This window comes from Temnothorax nylanderi, unplaced genomic scaffold (assembly GCF_030848795.1).
Source record: "Temnothorax nylanderi isolate EJ_2023f unplaced genomic scaffold, tnyl_v1.0 TNYL_tig0048_pilon, whole genome shotgun sequence".
In the NCBI taxonomy this organism is placed as follows: Eukaryota; Metazoa; Arthropoda; class Insecta; order Hymenoptera; family Formicidae; genus Temnothorax; species Temnothorax nylanderi.
The window spans coordinates 817091-829383 of NW_027249110.1; the positions used below are offsets into that span (position 1 = coordinate 817091).

General features: G+C 45.1%; 2 protein-coding genes across 6 annotated transcripts in view; one reads left to right on the forward strand and one right to left on the reverse strand.

The window, feature by feature from the left end:
- Positions 1-6055, forward strand: part of LOC139772323 (protein pangolin, isoforms A/H/I/S) — a 172659-nt gene extending 166604 nt beyond the window's left edge. For 3 of the 5 annotated variants that reach the window (XM_071705937.1, XM_071705932.1, XM_071705934.1), the window contains one exon: positions 1139-6055. In XM_071705937.1, the coding sequence (XP_071562038.1) occupies positions 1139-1694 (556 nt within the window). In that variant the 3' untranslated portion in view covers positions 1695-6055. The remainder of the gene's footprint in view (positions 1-1138) is intronic. The other 2 variants (XM_071705935.1, XM_071705936.1) reach the window with 1 other exon arrangement.
- Positions 5926-12161, reverse strand: LOC139772268 (uncharacterized). Its single transcript, XM_071705801.1, has 4 exons — positions 11427-12161; positions 8673-11297; positions 7698-8523; positions 5926-7509 (listed from the first exon to the last, which is right to left on the reverse strand). Exons 1-4 carry the CDS (start codon positions 12159-12161, stop codon positions 6284-6286), a joined length of 5412 nt encoding a protein of 1803 aa, XP_071561902.1. The 3' UTR covers positions 5926-6283.
- Between the last annotated feature and the right edge of the window lie 132 nt (positions 12162-12293).

The following is a 12293-nucleotide window of genomic DNA, read 5'->3' on the forward strand; positions in this document are numbered from 1 at the left end:
GTTGTCGCGCACTAAACGGATATTAACTTCCGTAAATTTTGTGTAATGCTTTGACATTCAAGTGTGACTGCGAGTTAATAGCAACTTCCGTCGTCCTCGGCAGCACGACCGATAAAACTAACTGATTTAGCTGAGAGATAAATAATGAGAGCCAATGGCAGAGCGGCAAAATGTCTCGACTGCGAAGCAGTTCTCGGACGAGGTCGGACAGGCTCACTTGTGAAAATTGTGCAGTAGCAAAACGCCTCTCTTCCTCTCGTCACACGAAATCTATTCTATCGATGTCCACATCTTTTACGCGACTGAAAACTTTATTTTAATACACTTAGTCGCAATATTCCAAGTTCCACGTAACATCCTGTATCCACTCTAGTACGTCAATTGGCCGTTTTATGATAAATCGACGCCGAAAATAGAACGCGGGCGCGGTTCCCCATGGAATTATCGATTTGCGGATGATCAACGATTCGATAGATGATGCCCCCTGGCATTTCGATTGAGTTTGATTTCCTTTGTCACGTATAAATTTCATACACATTATGCTTGTTACGTCCAAAAATTTTGAGCATGGCATTTGCGAGCGAGTGATCAGTGTCGAGCAATCGAAGCATTGTCAGGCGCACAAAGATCGTCAATCCCTCCAGCAATTGAGGCATTAGAAAACGAGATAATTTACTACCACTCGAGATGAGAGAAGTTTGTGCGTCTGACTTTGCGATGATGACGAGTAATCGCATGTTTTTTTTTTAGTTGGTAACAATTTTACATAGATGTAATATTTTTCATGGATACTACGCATTTCCAATGGTGAGGATTCCATCGAATATCAAGCTCGGCGTAAAATGCAAAGAAAAATTTGCACAATTGAAAAAAATTTCGAGACAAAAGCCAAATTGAAGTTAACGCTGTTCGACGTTTGCCTGATTTGTCATAATTCTCAGATCGAGGCAAGCTTCGGACAATTTTTTTACAGTAAAGAACTGTACTTGATTTTATTTTAGGAAATTGTTAAAATATAAATAAAAAAAATTTGTACTCTCACAGATGGAAATCGCAGCGATCGAAAGACAACATTACGTCATGTTTCGAGCACACCTGGACGAGCGCGCACTAATCGGTTTTCTGTCGTTATTTGCAGACGTAAGAAGAAATGTATCAGATACATGGGGGAGGGAGGAGACGGCGACGGTGAAGCTGACGGTGAAGTCGAGGATGATCATTCGGAGGACAACCTGGGTAGCGTAGGAGAGGCGGGGACTCCTGAGGAGGACGAGTCCCTGAGTAGTCCCGGGGGCCTATCCGCGTTGTCTAGCCTGGCGAGCCCTTCGTTGGTCTTACCATCGCCCTCGAGTCTGGCCAGTCCATGCCCGTGCCCGTTGACGCCTCCGGTGCCGCCCCTGCCTATGTCGAACACGAACCAGTCGGCGACGGTGGCAGCGACGACGACGACGACGACGACGGTGGCGGCGGCAGCGGCGGCGGCAGCGGCGGCGATGGCGATGGCGGGATCGGCAGCGGCAGCGCATCAACAGCAACCGCAACCGCAACCACCTCCGCAGCCTCACCGCAACCCCGTCGGCACGAATCCTCACGACATTAACAATCCGCTCAGCGTGAACCAGCTGACCGGACAGTGTATAAAGAGCGAGCCCGCACCTTCGGGCCCCTCCAACCCGGCGATCAGTGTTACGTAGCCCCGGCCGGACCCACGTGACCGAACTGTTGCTACATGCGGTGTCATCTATAGGGTCCGTCTACGTATGCACGCGATGAGAAGGCTGGATGACGAGGAACCGACTGACATGATGACAGAAACAAAGAGAGAGACTTGGCAAATGAGAGATCGAACAAGTATCTCGCCTTCGTCTAACGTTTCTCTCGCAGTTCCAATTTGATTCAGGGGGGATCGGGTAGAGGTTCAAGGAGAGTATAATATTTTCGAAATGCCTGAAGATAATTCGTGTGGTCACTTACGAGTAATTGATCACGGCTTCGTTCAAGTTAGACGCAATCTACAATCTGAGCGGTACTGTTGACGATTCGGATTCGGATTCGGATTCGGACACGCGGAATCGTCGTGCAAATCGTCACATCGCCATTGTGGATTTATGTCGTCGCTTTCGATCGTTCTCTCCTGACCTCGCTCTTGTCCATTCGCCGAAGTACAGATCAGATCCAGTGTCCAAAGTGTCGGGAGTAACGATCAAGACGTTACATACGTGTTAACGAAAGAACAGAAATAAATATTATGTGCAGAAATACTCAGGACCAAGTATTTGGTTGTAGTCACCCGCTCGGCAAAAAGACAAATGTAAGCGAGATGTAAGCGTGAGAGAATATATGTGCATGTATAAGCTTGCGAAGCTTGCGAAGCTGGGGAAGAGCAAGGTGCACGTCTGATAATAATGCGACTGAGAAAGCAGGCTCATCGATGGTGCGCGTGACGCAGCTTGTAGTCCTTGTTACGTTGTGATGCCAATGACTGAGAGTCATGTTCCTGTGCCAGCTACTATACTCTAGAAAAGTAATTATATTGCAGACAAGTAGCTAGATGCGTAAAGCGGAGAAGAGCCGCAAGAAAGAACGAAGCGGCGCGCGCGTGCGCACGCGAAATGCGTTTTATTGTCATTCGTTTATTCGACCTCACCTCACACATCAAGTGTGTTAAGATACCTAACTTCTATATATATGGAATTTGTTATTTTTTTAAAAGTCTATACACACAGTGCGGTTGATTAGCGTGTAAGATCCTTATTACCAGCTCGTCGCTCACTTTCTACTCGAATATTTTTTTTCTTCCTCTCTCCCTACTCTCTCTTTTAATTCCCTTACTTCTCGTTTTTAATAATATTACCACCGATAAATGGCGCTATACGATCGATAAGGTTCTAAAGGCAACGTGATTCTGTAGAACTTGTCAAACAAACTTTTCCATTTGTACGGAGTATATTACGTTGTTAATTACATGGTTATTGATACGTATTAATACTAATAATACGTATTAAACTTGGTGTTTTTATTGTCATTGTCGCAATCGACTTAACATCGCTCGGTGTTTTAATCTTTTGATTCTTTCTTCAAATTGGATAATGATTTCGGCTATCGCGCTCGACAAATTCGCACTTCCGATTGAACAAAGACAACCACGGTAAATTAAAAGAAAGACTTTTGGGATCAAGAGAGACGATCATCTTCTATAGAAAGATCGGAACGAATTGCATCAAGTCATTTGCGAACAGTGTCAAAAGCAATGTTTTTGGAGGATTATCCTGTAATATATTTCTCCTTCAAATTCCTATTCCTCTTTCCAGAAACATTTTCCGCCCCTCTTTTCACTCTTACGTGCTAACGTGACATGAGCGTTCGATGAGCGTGTAGCAATGTCCGATGCGACTTAAGGATTAGGCGATTTGTATAATCCGTATGTGTGCGCATCAGAGAAATAAGTTTGCTTCTAAAATCGTGGAGTAGAAAGAAAATTTTTATCATTGGAACAATCGCTCAATGAATTAGGAAAGGACTTTAGGAAAAGAATTTTATACCTTGTAAAAACATTTTAGATTTTACTTATTTTTTATTTTTCCCTCTTATTAACGGAATTTAACATGCGCATTTCGGACATTAGGATAGTGCAGGTTTTTGTTTCTAGATTTCAGTAAAATAATGTTACAAATATTTTTATTGGCAACTCTACGTTTTTTTTTTCTTATGTTTTAATATACATATATATATGCATTGTTTATCGTATCGGTGTAACGTGCAAATGTAAAACGTACTATTTGAGCAATTAATACGAAATAATATGAAATAATGAATATTTTTCATTATTTCACGAGTTTTTGTTGCGAAAAATCTATTACAGCCAGTAATCTCTTCTTTTCGTGAATGGAATAGAAATTGTTAATCATAATGAATGATTATATGATTAACAATATGATTCGCAATATTGTTTCGTAAAAGAATAGCTAGTTGTTTTATTTATCTTATCATTAAGATTTTTAACGTTGCTACTTTAACAAATTTTTTTATTCTTTTATCGATTCAATGTTTTACATTTTTACGAAAGTTATAAAAATTTCCTAAACCTTGCAATAGGACATTTACACGGTAGTACGTTCCATAAGAAGCTAAAAAATTACACGTATGCGCAATTTCAAGGACGCCGAGTATATGCGATGAGAATTGTTAATGACTGATCTCGTTCCGTTACGCGTCATTTCAGTGCGATCCTAGTTTCTCTTTATCATCTTTATTGTCTAAACTGGAAAGAAATGCGCGATAGGGGTTCTTTATAACATAACAATTGTTCCACAAGCGTTTATTCAGAGAGCAATTTCTCTTTTGTACATAAAATAAATACGTTTTATAAGATGCATTTGTTGCGGCGCATGGGAAAGTGCAATGGAGGTGCCAATGAGAGAACGAGAGAGTGTGAGATTGCGCGCGTTCGTGCGCTACGAAACGGAAGTAGTCGTTGCACGAACGTCTATGACAATATCTTTTCCCTTCCCTCCCTACCGCAATGTGTTTCTCCCTCTTGTCTCTCTTTTTTTACTCTTTTCTTTCTTTTTTTTTATTTTTTTTTTATCGACTGGAATCGTCCAGTGTCTGTATAGCGAATGGTGGAAAAGCCACTGTAGAAATGCATCGCCGAGTATAGCAGCGAACTAAACGTGCCATAACAACGTCATGCCAATATTACCTATAATGCATATTGTTTTTTGACATTATAATCCATTCAACCTAGTTCCGTCGATCGTGGAGCATGGGCCATCTAGCCCTTTTCCCCTTCCTTCCACATCACCCTCTTCATTCGATCCATCGTTCTCTCCTTTCCTTCCCGCCTTCTTCGTTTGTCGATCGAACTCGTTAAACAGACTGAAAATGGCATTTAGTAATGACTTTTTGCGAGTGTCGATTTGTTTCAACGAATGATTTGTGTGTGTGGGTGTATACATATATATGATATATACTATGTATATATACACATATCATATATATCATATATATGTTTATATATATATCATTTTCGAACAAAGCGAAAAATTTACTAGCGCTCGAACGAAAGAGAAATGTAGACTCTCGCGCGTATAGGACGTTCGATCGGGGAACCAAAGTACTTACCTATCGAAAAAGTACGGGGCAAGGACAACCAGCAACGTCTCACGAGAGACGAGTGCGAGAGAAAAGGAGGCGGTGGCAATGGCGAATTAGCGACAGAGACGTAGCCGGAAAGGGAAAACGAGACTCGCAAAGTCTCATGCGAGACGTTTAAATGTCGTACATGCGCTTGTATATGACGACGACTGTTACGCGTTACGCCGAGGATAGTGACGCCTGTGACGCCGGCGGAGTGGGACCGATTCCCTCTCTCGACGGACAATCGGGTGCTCGGCGAGGGAAGCGGTATCTCTCTTTCCTTCTCTCCTTCAAAGAGAAAAGGAAATATCGTAGATTACCTCGAGCCCACCCGCTGCCTCTCTTTTCGCTGTGCTAGGAACGACGAGACGACGTCGCTTAGGATTCGGTGGCGGATTGCTCGGAGATGCGAAAGCGTCGCGTTCGACCGTTTCACATTACCGGGTATAGAAAAAGAAACGTTCCCCTGGGACGCGAAATGCGAGCAAAAAGTCGCTCGACACGGCCTACAGTCCGCTCGAGAAGAGAGAGAAAGAAAGAGAGAGAGAGAGAGAGAGAGAGAGAGTATCGAGATTTACTCGCGAGTCGCAGATGACACCCCCTTCCCCCGATGGCGAGGGTGACCAAGCTCGTGCCGATCGAGTCGGGAGTTCGGAGCTCGTGTCTCGCTTCAAAGGAGCGATTGTACCATATTGTAAAGTATCAATCGACAGTTCTCTGCTGCGTTGTACAGTGTTTTCTAAGTATTTAGGCTGATAGCGCGCGTGTAATTGAGGAAAAGGAACATTGTATTTACACTAATAAGCGATCTGTATCATTCATTCTCGTATAGCCTGTACTCCTACTCATGTAGATGCTAAAAGTGATTTGTGTCATAAAGAAAACCTATAAATAAAATTAGCACTTTGAGAACGTTGTCGGCCGCGTGTACAAATTCTTTCTCACTTCCATTCATCTTTCGTCGGACGAGACACGAAAATTTTGCATGCGTTTCAAGTTTTAGAGTTGTGGAATATTTTATCAAACAAATCCTTTCTGAAAACTCTACATACATGTAGATTTACGACTTTGAGATTCGTGTCGCTGCATCTACTTGGGGCGAATAGAGAAAGGAAAAATGTAAAAACACCGATGCGATTAACGTTTAAAATGGACGAACGTCTTTCGTTATCGAGAAGAAATGTAGGCTCGACACGTTAACCGCGTTCAGAGTGTACACGTTCGGCCGCTTGAGGTTGCAATTGGCCACGAATATCTTGGCCATCCTCGCGATACTATTACACCTGAACATGCATGCGGCGCCGTCGTAAGCGGGTCTGCCCCGATCGTTTCTCGAGCACGGGTCGAACATGTAGAATTTACCGTAATGCTGCATCACGGCTACCGCCAGATTGGTTGTGTGCAATATTCCGGCGCAGTTCGCGCGGAAGAACATGGCGAGCGCTTCGGATAGATCAAAAGCGTCAAGTATTCCCGCGGTGGTGTGATGATTAATGTGAACGGTGACCCTCGTGTCACCTACGATGAACACGGTAAGCAGCTCGCTGGGCGAGAGGTTCCTGGCGCCCGATCGAGCGGCTCGGGCACTCTCCAAATACAGCGAGTCTCCGTATCTAAGAACCGCATCGATCAGCTCGGAAGTCCACGTGGAAGGCACGTGTAACAGTCCCATTACAACGGCAACCACCGCGATCGCCGTGCTCTGCAGACCCCTGTTTCTCAGGCTGAAGGCGCGATGCGTCATGTGTAGACTGCCACGCAGAACGCTCAACTCCTCGTCCACGACCTTGTACTCGTTCAGCGGCTCCACGTTCAACGTACGTGTCTCTTTCGGGCAGGCAATTGGAACGGGTGGCGTCCCAATAATATGCTCTAAATATGGTCGAAAATCACCTGGACACGGCAGTGCCTCGATCACGGCGTTTCTTACGATCACTCGAGAAATCTCGAAAGTCCCGTATCTCTCACGTGGATCGATGTTGGCGAAAATTGTATCGTACAAAGGTTCCATGCAAGCGAACCACATTACGCACGAGGTTCCGCAGGAATCCGGCAGACCCTGATCGTTTTTGGCTCTAGGATCGTACGTGAAGTAGACCCCTAGATCCTTCCAAATAGCGACCATTCCGCGATCGGTTACTAGAATGCCGGCACGATTATCTTGGAAAAATTTCCGCAAACCTTCCATGAGTAAAATTGGAGAAGAAGGTAGCGGTCGTTCTCGTCGAGAACGATCTTTCTTCTTGCCTTTATCGATCTTTTCTTTCGTCTCTTCTCGCCCCTTCTTCTCGTCTTCCAAGACAAAGGGTGCAACCGCCACCAGACCGGTCACGGTATTAGGCTCGATGTCAACGGTCAAAACATTAACACCTGAGAAAATAAATTCACAAATTTATAAATATAAACTATGTGTAAAAAAGGACGAGCGAAGAGATGCTACCGCATTTGTGATTAATCCTTATCTTTTACCTTTAACTAATAACGTTACCTTGTATAGTAATATTCAGAATAGTTATTAAAGCAGCAAGATATTAAAGAAATACGACGGACGTACATACCCACATGGAATACTCTTATAATGTCCTTCAGTTTCGGTCTCAGCTCAGTGGGTCTGGTCTTTCTTGTCTCTCGGTGAACGCCACTGCCGATCGCCAAAATTTCGTCCATAGTTTTTTTCGTCCAGGTAACGGGGCTCTTTACGACCGACATACCGAGTGCAACAACGCAATTCGCTGCTGCCTGTCGGCCGCGTAGCGTCTCGGGAAAGATCTCGTCACCCTGATGATAGCTTCCGCGTAAGATAGCACGTGCTTCGCCTCGTAATTTTCTGTAAGCGTTCAAAGGAGGCAACATCGCTGGTCGAATCGCCGGACTAGGATCAAGTTCCCAGGGTGGTGGTTTATTCCAGTCCAGTACGTCGATCGCGGTAATCTGATAATCGCCTTCGGTTCCCAAGTGGCGCAAAAGATATTCTACGAGAAGACTCGTATCTCTGAACCTAATCACTCGCGGTACCGTTGATACAATTTCTTCCGTAGTAGTGGGCCAATCGGGTATCAGAGCGTAGTATGCGTTATCAACCTTCCATATGGCTAGATTTTGATTTCCCCGTGCGGTCAACGCGCCAGCTTCGTACTTGCTGAAAAAATTATCGATTCCGGTCTGCAAATCTTGAATCTTGGGAGGTCTCCCCGCAAGATTACCCGCTTCAACACAGTCATTGATCGTTAGAGCAATGCGTCGAGAGGACAGGAAGAACTCGTTGATAATTTCGTTTACTAGAGGTACGCTCCCAAGTCTCTCGACACACTTCGAGTGCAGCTTGTCGCCAGTAACGATAATTTCATCAAGAATTGACGGTGTCCACTGTCTCGGTTGATAGACCTTTATTAATTTTCTTAATATTAGTTATCTTCGTGCAGTCGAGTTAAACATGAAAGTTAAGTAAAATTAAATTAAATTAACACACACACACACACACACACACACACACACACAGAGAGAGAGAGAGAGAGAGAGAGAGAGAGAGAGACCTTGGAGAAGACAATGGTCATCGCGGCGATGGCCGCACTTTGCTTGCCGCGATTTGCCTCGTCAAACTTCTCATCTGTCATAGTGACGTTTCCGTCGATACTCCAGACACCGTTGGCGAGTTTGGGAAAATGATGCCATAGATCTTCACTAGAAGTCGTCTTCTTGATACGTTGGCCTTTGGCGACTCGCGTCTCGTACACATTCTCGATTGAGACAGCATCGATGACAAAGTCGTCGATCTCCCGTGTAACTGCTCGGAGAGCACCGGCTAACGAGGGGATATCGGTGAAGAACATCACTGCCGCAGCTCCGTCCTTATCTCTGGGTTCGCCTTGAGCGTTCCTGCCCCTAGGATCCATCGTGAAGAACACCCTGCCCTCCCTCCAAATCGGCATCATTACATCATCTTGACGAAACACTCCCATCGTGTTTCCCTCGAAAAACTGTTCCAGCAGTCTCGTCACTTCAGTCATTCTTCCGGTGACAGATTCTTCTTCAAGATCAACCGACATTCGATTGACTCCTATGACGAAGTCTTCCGCGATTTCCGATGGGAGAAGATAATACCTGGGAGATTCCTCCTCAGTCTCCACTTCAGGTAGATTTGCCAGGTTCTCGATGGTGAGTTTATCGCCGATCCTCAAGATATCGTCTACAAGTTCACGATACCACAGATGAGGATTGTAAAGTTTTGTCATGGCCAGGGTCGTTAGAGAGTTAGCGGCCTGCTGCTTATCTCTCGTTTGTCGTTTGAAGGCCAATTCGTTTCTCTGATCGATCGTACCCAAAAGTAAAGCGCCAGTATTGCCCAAATTGGAATAGTTATTCAAATCTGGCACGATCAATTTCTGTTTGTCCGCCTCGATCTCCTCGTCTGTCATCAGCGCGCCAATGGAGACATTCTTTAGCTCGTGTATCATGAAATCGTTTTCGCCTTCAACATCTTGCCCCGCATTCTTCTTAATGAGATCCGCTAACGCTGATAGATCCGAAGAGCGCACCAAGCAGGCAGAATTCTCTTCGTCTCTCTCCGCCGACAATTGACCTAATTTATCACGAGGGTTCGGATCGAAATAGTAATAAAACGTCTCCTCTTTTTTGTCCTTGTCTCTATCTTTATCCTTGATCTTGTCCTTGATCTCCTCTTTGTCTTTCCACACCGCCACCGACAATCTTTTTGTCTCGATTATTCCATAATTTTTGCTCTCGAAGAATTGACGCAATCCTTCTTCCAGGTTTGGTAGTTTAGAATCATCCGATGCCGATAAATCGCCGACAACCGTTGCCTCTTCGACGTCGATGGTTACTTTTCGATTTTTGAAGTACAAGTTTTTCTTCAGGTCTTGGACAAGAAACAATCTTTCAGTTTCCTCTTCCGTTTCGGCAGGCTTGCACCAGTTGTAATAAGCGTCACCCTCCTTAATCACTTGGTCGACGGTTTCGCTACTCCATTTCGCCGCTGGTGTTTCCTTCGCGCTCACCAAGGCCACAACTGGCATAGCAAGACCTTGACGTCCTTGGTTCTCCTCCTCGAATAACTCATCCACATTGGATATTCCGCCTCGCAACACCCACGTCTTACCCGCTATACCGGGCTGAAACTCGTTCCAAGCTCGAGTGCCAGGCACGTCGTCCACGATCGTGACATGCCGGATAGTGAATCGGTCGTTTTTTCTCGTAGGATCAACGTTCTTCAGGAACAGCGCAACCAAGGAGCCCACGTTTGGAAATCGAATCACGCAACAATTTCCTATATCCTTCTTATCCTTCTGTATGGATACCTCCTCCTTCCTATCTCTCCCCATAACTTTGATAGTCTTTTCTTCCCTTATCCTGATGCCAGCAGCATCGCAGGGTCGAGGGTCGAACAGATAGTAACAGTCATCCTGGCTCCAGACTGCCACCGCCATTGAAGTCGTTTCGATTACACCCCCCTCGTTCAACAGAAAAAACTCTTCCAGTGCCTGCTTCAGATTCAAAACCGACGGAACCTTTGAGCTAATTGTACCAGTCACGGTGATCAGATCGACATCTATCACTAGTTTATGATCCTCTATTTGGAACTTTGTATCATTTAAATCGGCAGCTGTCATAATTTTTATTATTGGCTTGTCAGATTTGACGTTAGCGTACAGCGAGTCGCCCAGCATCAAAATCTCGTCCAGCTTTGACCTCGTCCATGTCTTCACCGGATGCACCTTGTTCATAGCGACAGCCATCACGCAATTCGCTACGTTTTGTCCGCCCTTACCCTTGTACATTTCGTTGCCTTCATGGGTCAAACCATGAATAATCGCTATTTTGCCAGGTAAATCCCTAAACGTGGACGGCACATTCACGCGCATGTCATCGTATGAATATCCTGTGTCAAAGTCGTTTCGATTCACCGGCAGTTCCGTGGCGAAGCGGCGGTCGATGCTATAATTTGAAATGGTGATGGACAACGGTTCTTTCCGTATCCTCGCGAGCGTATGCAACTTCTCGTCCCTGGGCACAGGCTTGGTACAGTCTACTTTGTGATCATCGACGTCCACGGGATTAATGGATCGTAATACATTCTTCCGGACTACGGGTGGACTAATGATGTCGGCTAGACGTTGACGATCGACGAATCCACGACCGACCTATGATTTTTTTTATATCACTTTTTCTTTTTATGTAAATAATATATTTGCATTTTCTTTATGTAATATACTTGTTCTCTCTGCTACTCTGCTACACTACTATCGCCATTTTACTGCTGCTATTATTACCTCTGTGGCACTCAACATGGTGACCTTGATGATGCAGTATCGAGAGTCGTAGCGCCAATTCAGGTTCTTTAGCAAATGGTCATTCAAGTCATTGATGAACTTGAACCTCATGAGGCAAGCTGTACCACCAGGATAACGCAGACCGGTCTCGTCGCACGATGCCGGATCGTAATAGAGGAAACCGGCGTCGCCAGACTGACGCCACACGGCGACGGAATTACCCTGAGCGGTGATCACCCCGGAATCATTGTCCTTCAGAAATTTTCGGAGGCCTTCGGCAAAATCTGAGCTGCCACCCGACTCGCTAACGAGATTGCCGTGGATACCGTTGTCCTCGATATCGACTAGAATTTTGTAGAAACCGATATAGAACTCATTGTGTACGAGATTGGTCCTCATGTATTGATCATCCTTCAGCTGGTTCCTCGTCAAGCTTACGCGGAACAACTTGTCACCGTATTCGAGTACTTGATCGATGTGATTCCTCGTCCACTCCTTCGGTTGAAACAGGCGACCGTAAACGATGGCCACCACCGAGCACGGTGCCGCTTGTCGACCTCGACTTTTGTGCTTGAACCGGCGATCGCTCATCGCATGGGAACCTCGAAGAATAAACGAATGTGACGTTAAAATTCGGAAGTGATGCCATCGTTTTCCGAAATCGCTGCGAGGTGGAATTTCTTTCCTTTCAGTTTGTCCTATATCACCTTCGCCGACACTGCCAAGATTCTCCATGCCTTTTAACTTCGGTGAAACTTTATTTTTCTCTTGATATTTCTCTCGAGATATTCAGGCATCCGAACGTACATGTGTGTTTCTTGTTCGTAAAAAATAAATTAATTAAAAAGATTTAACAGAGAGAGGCAT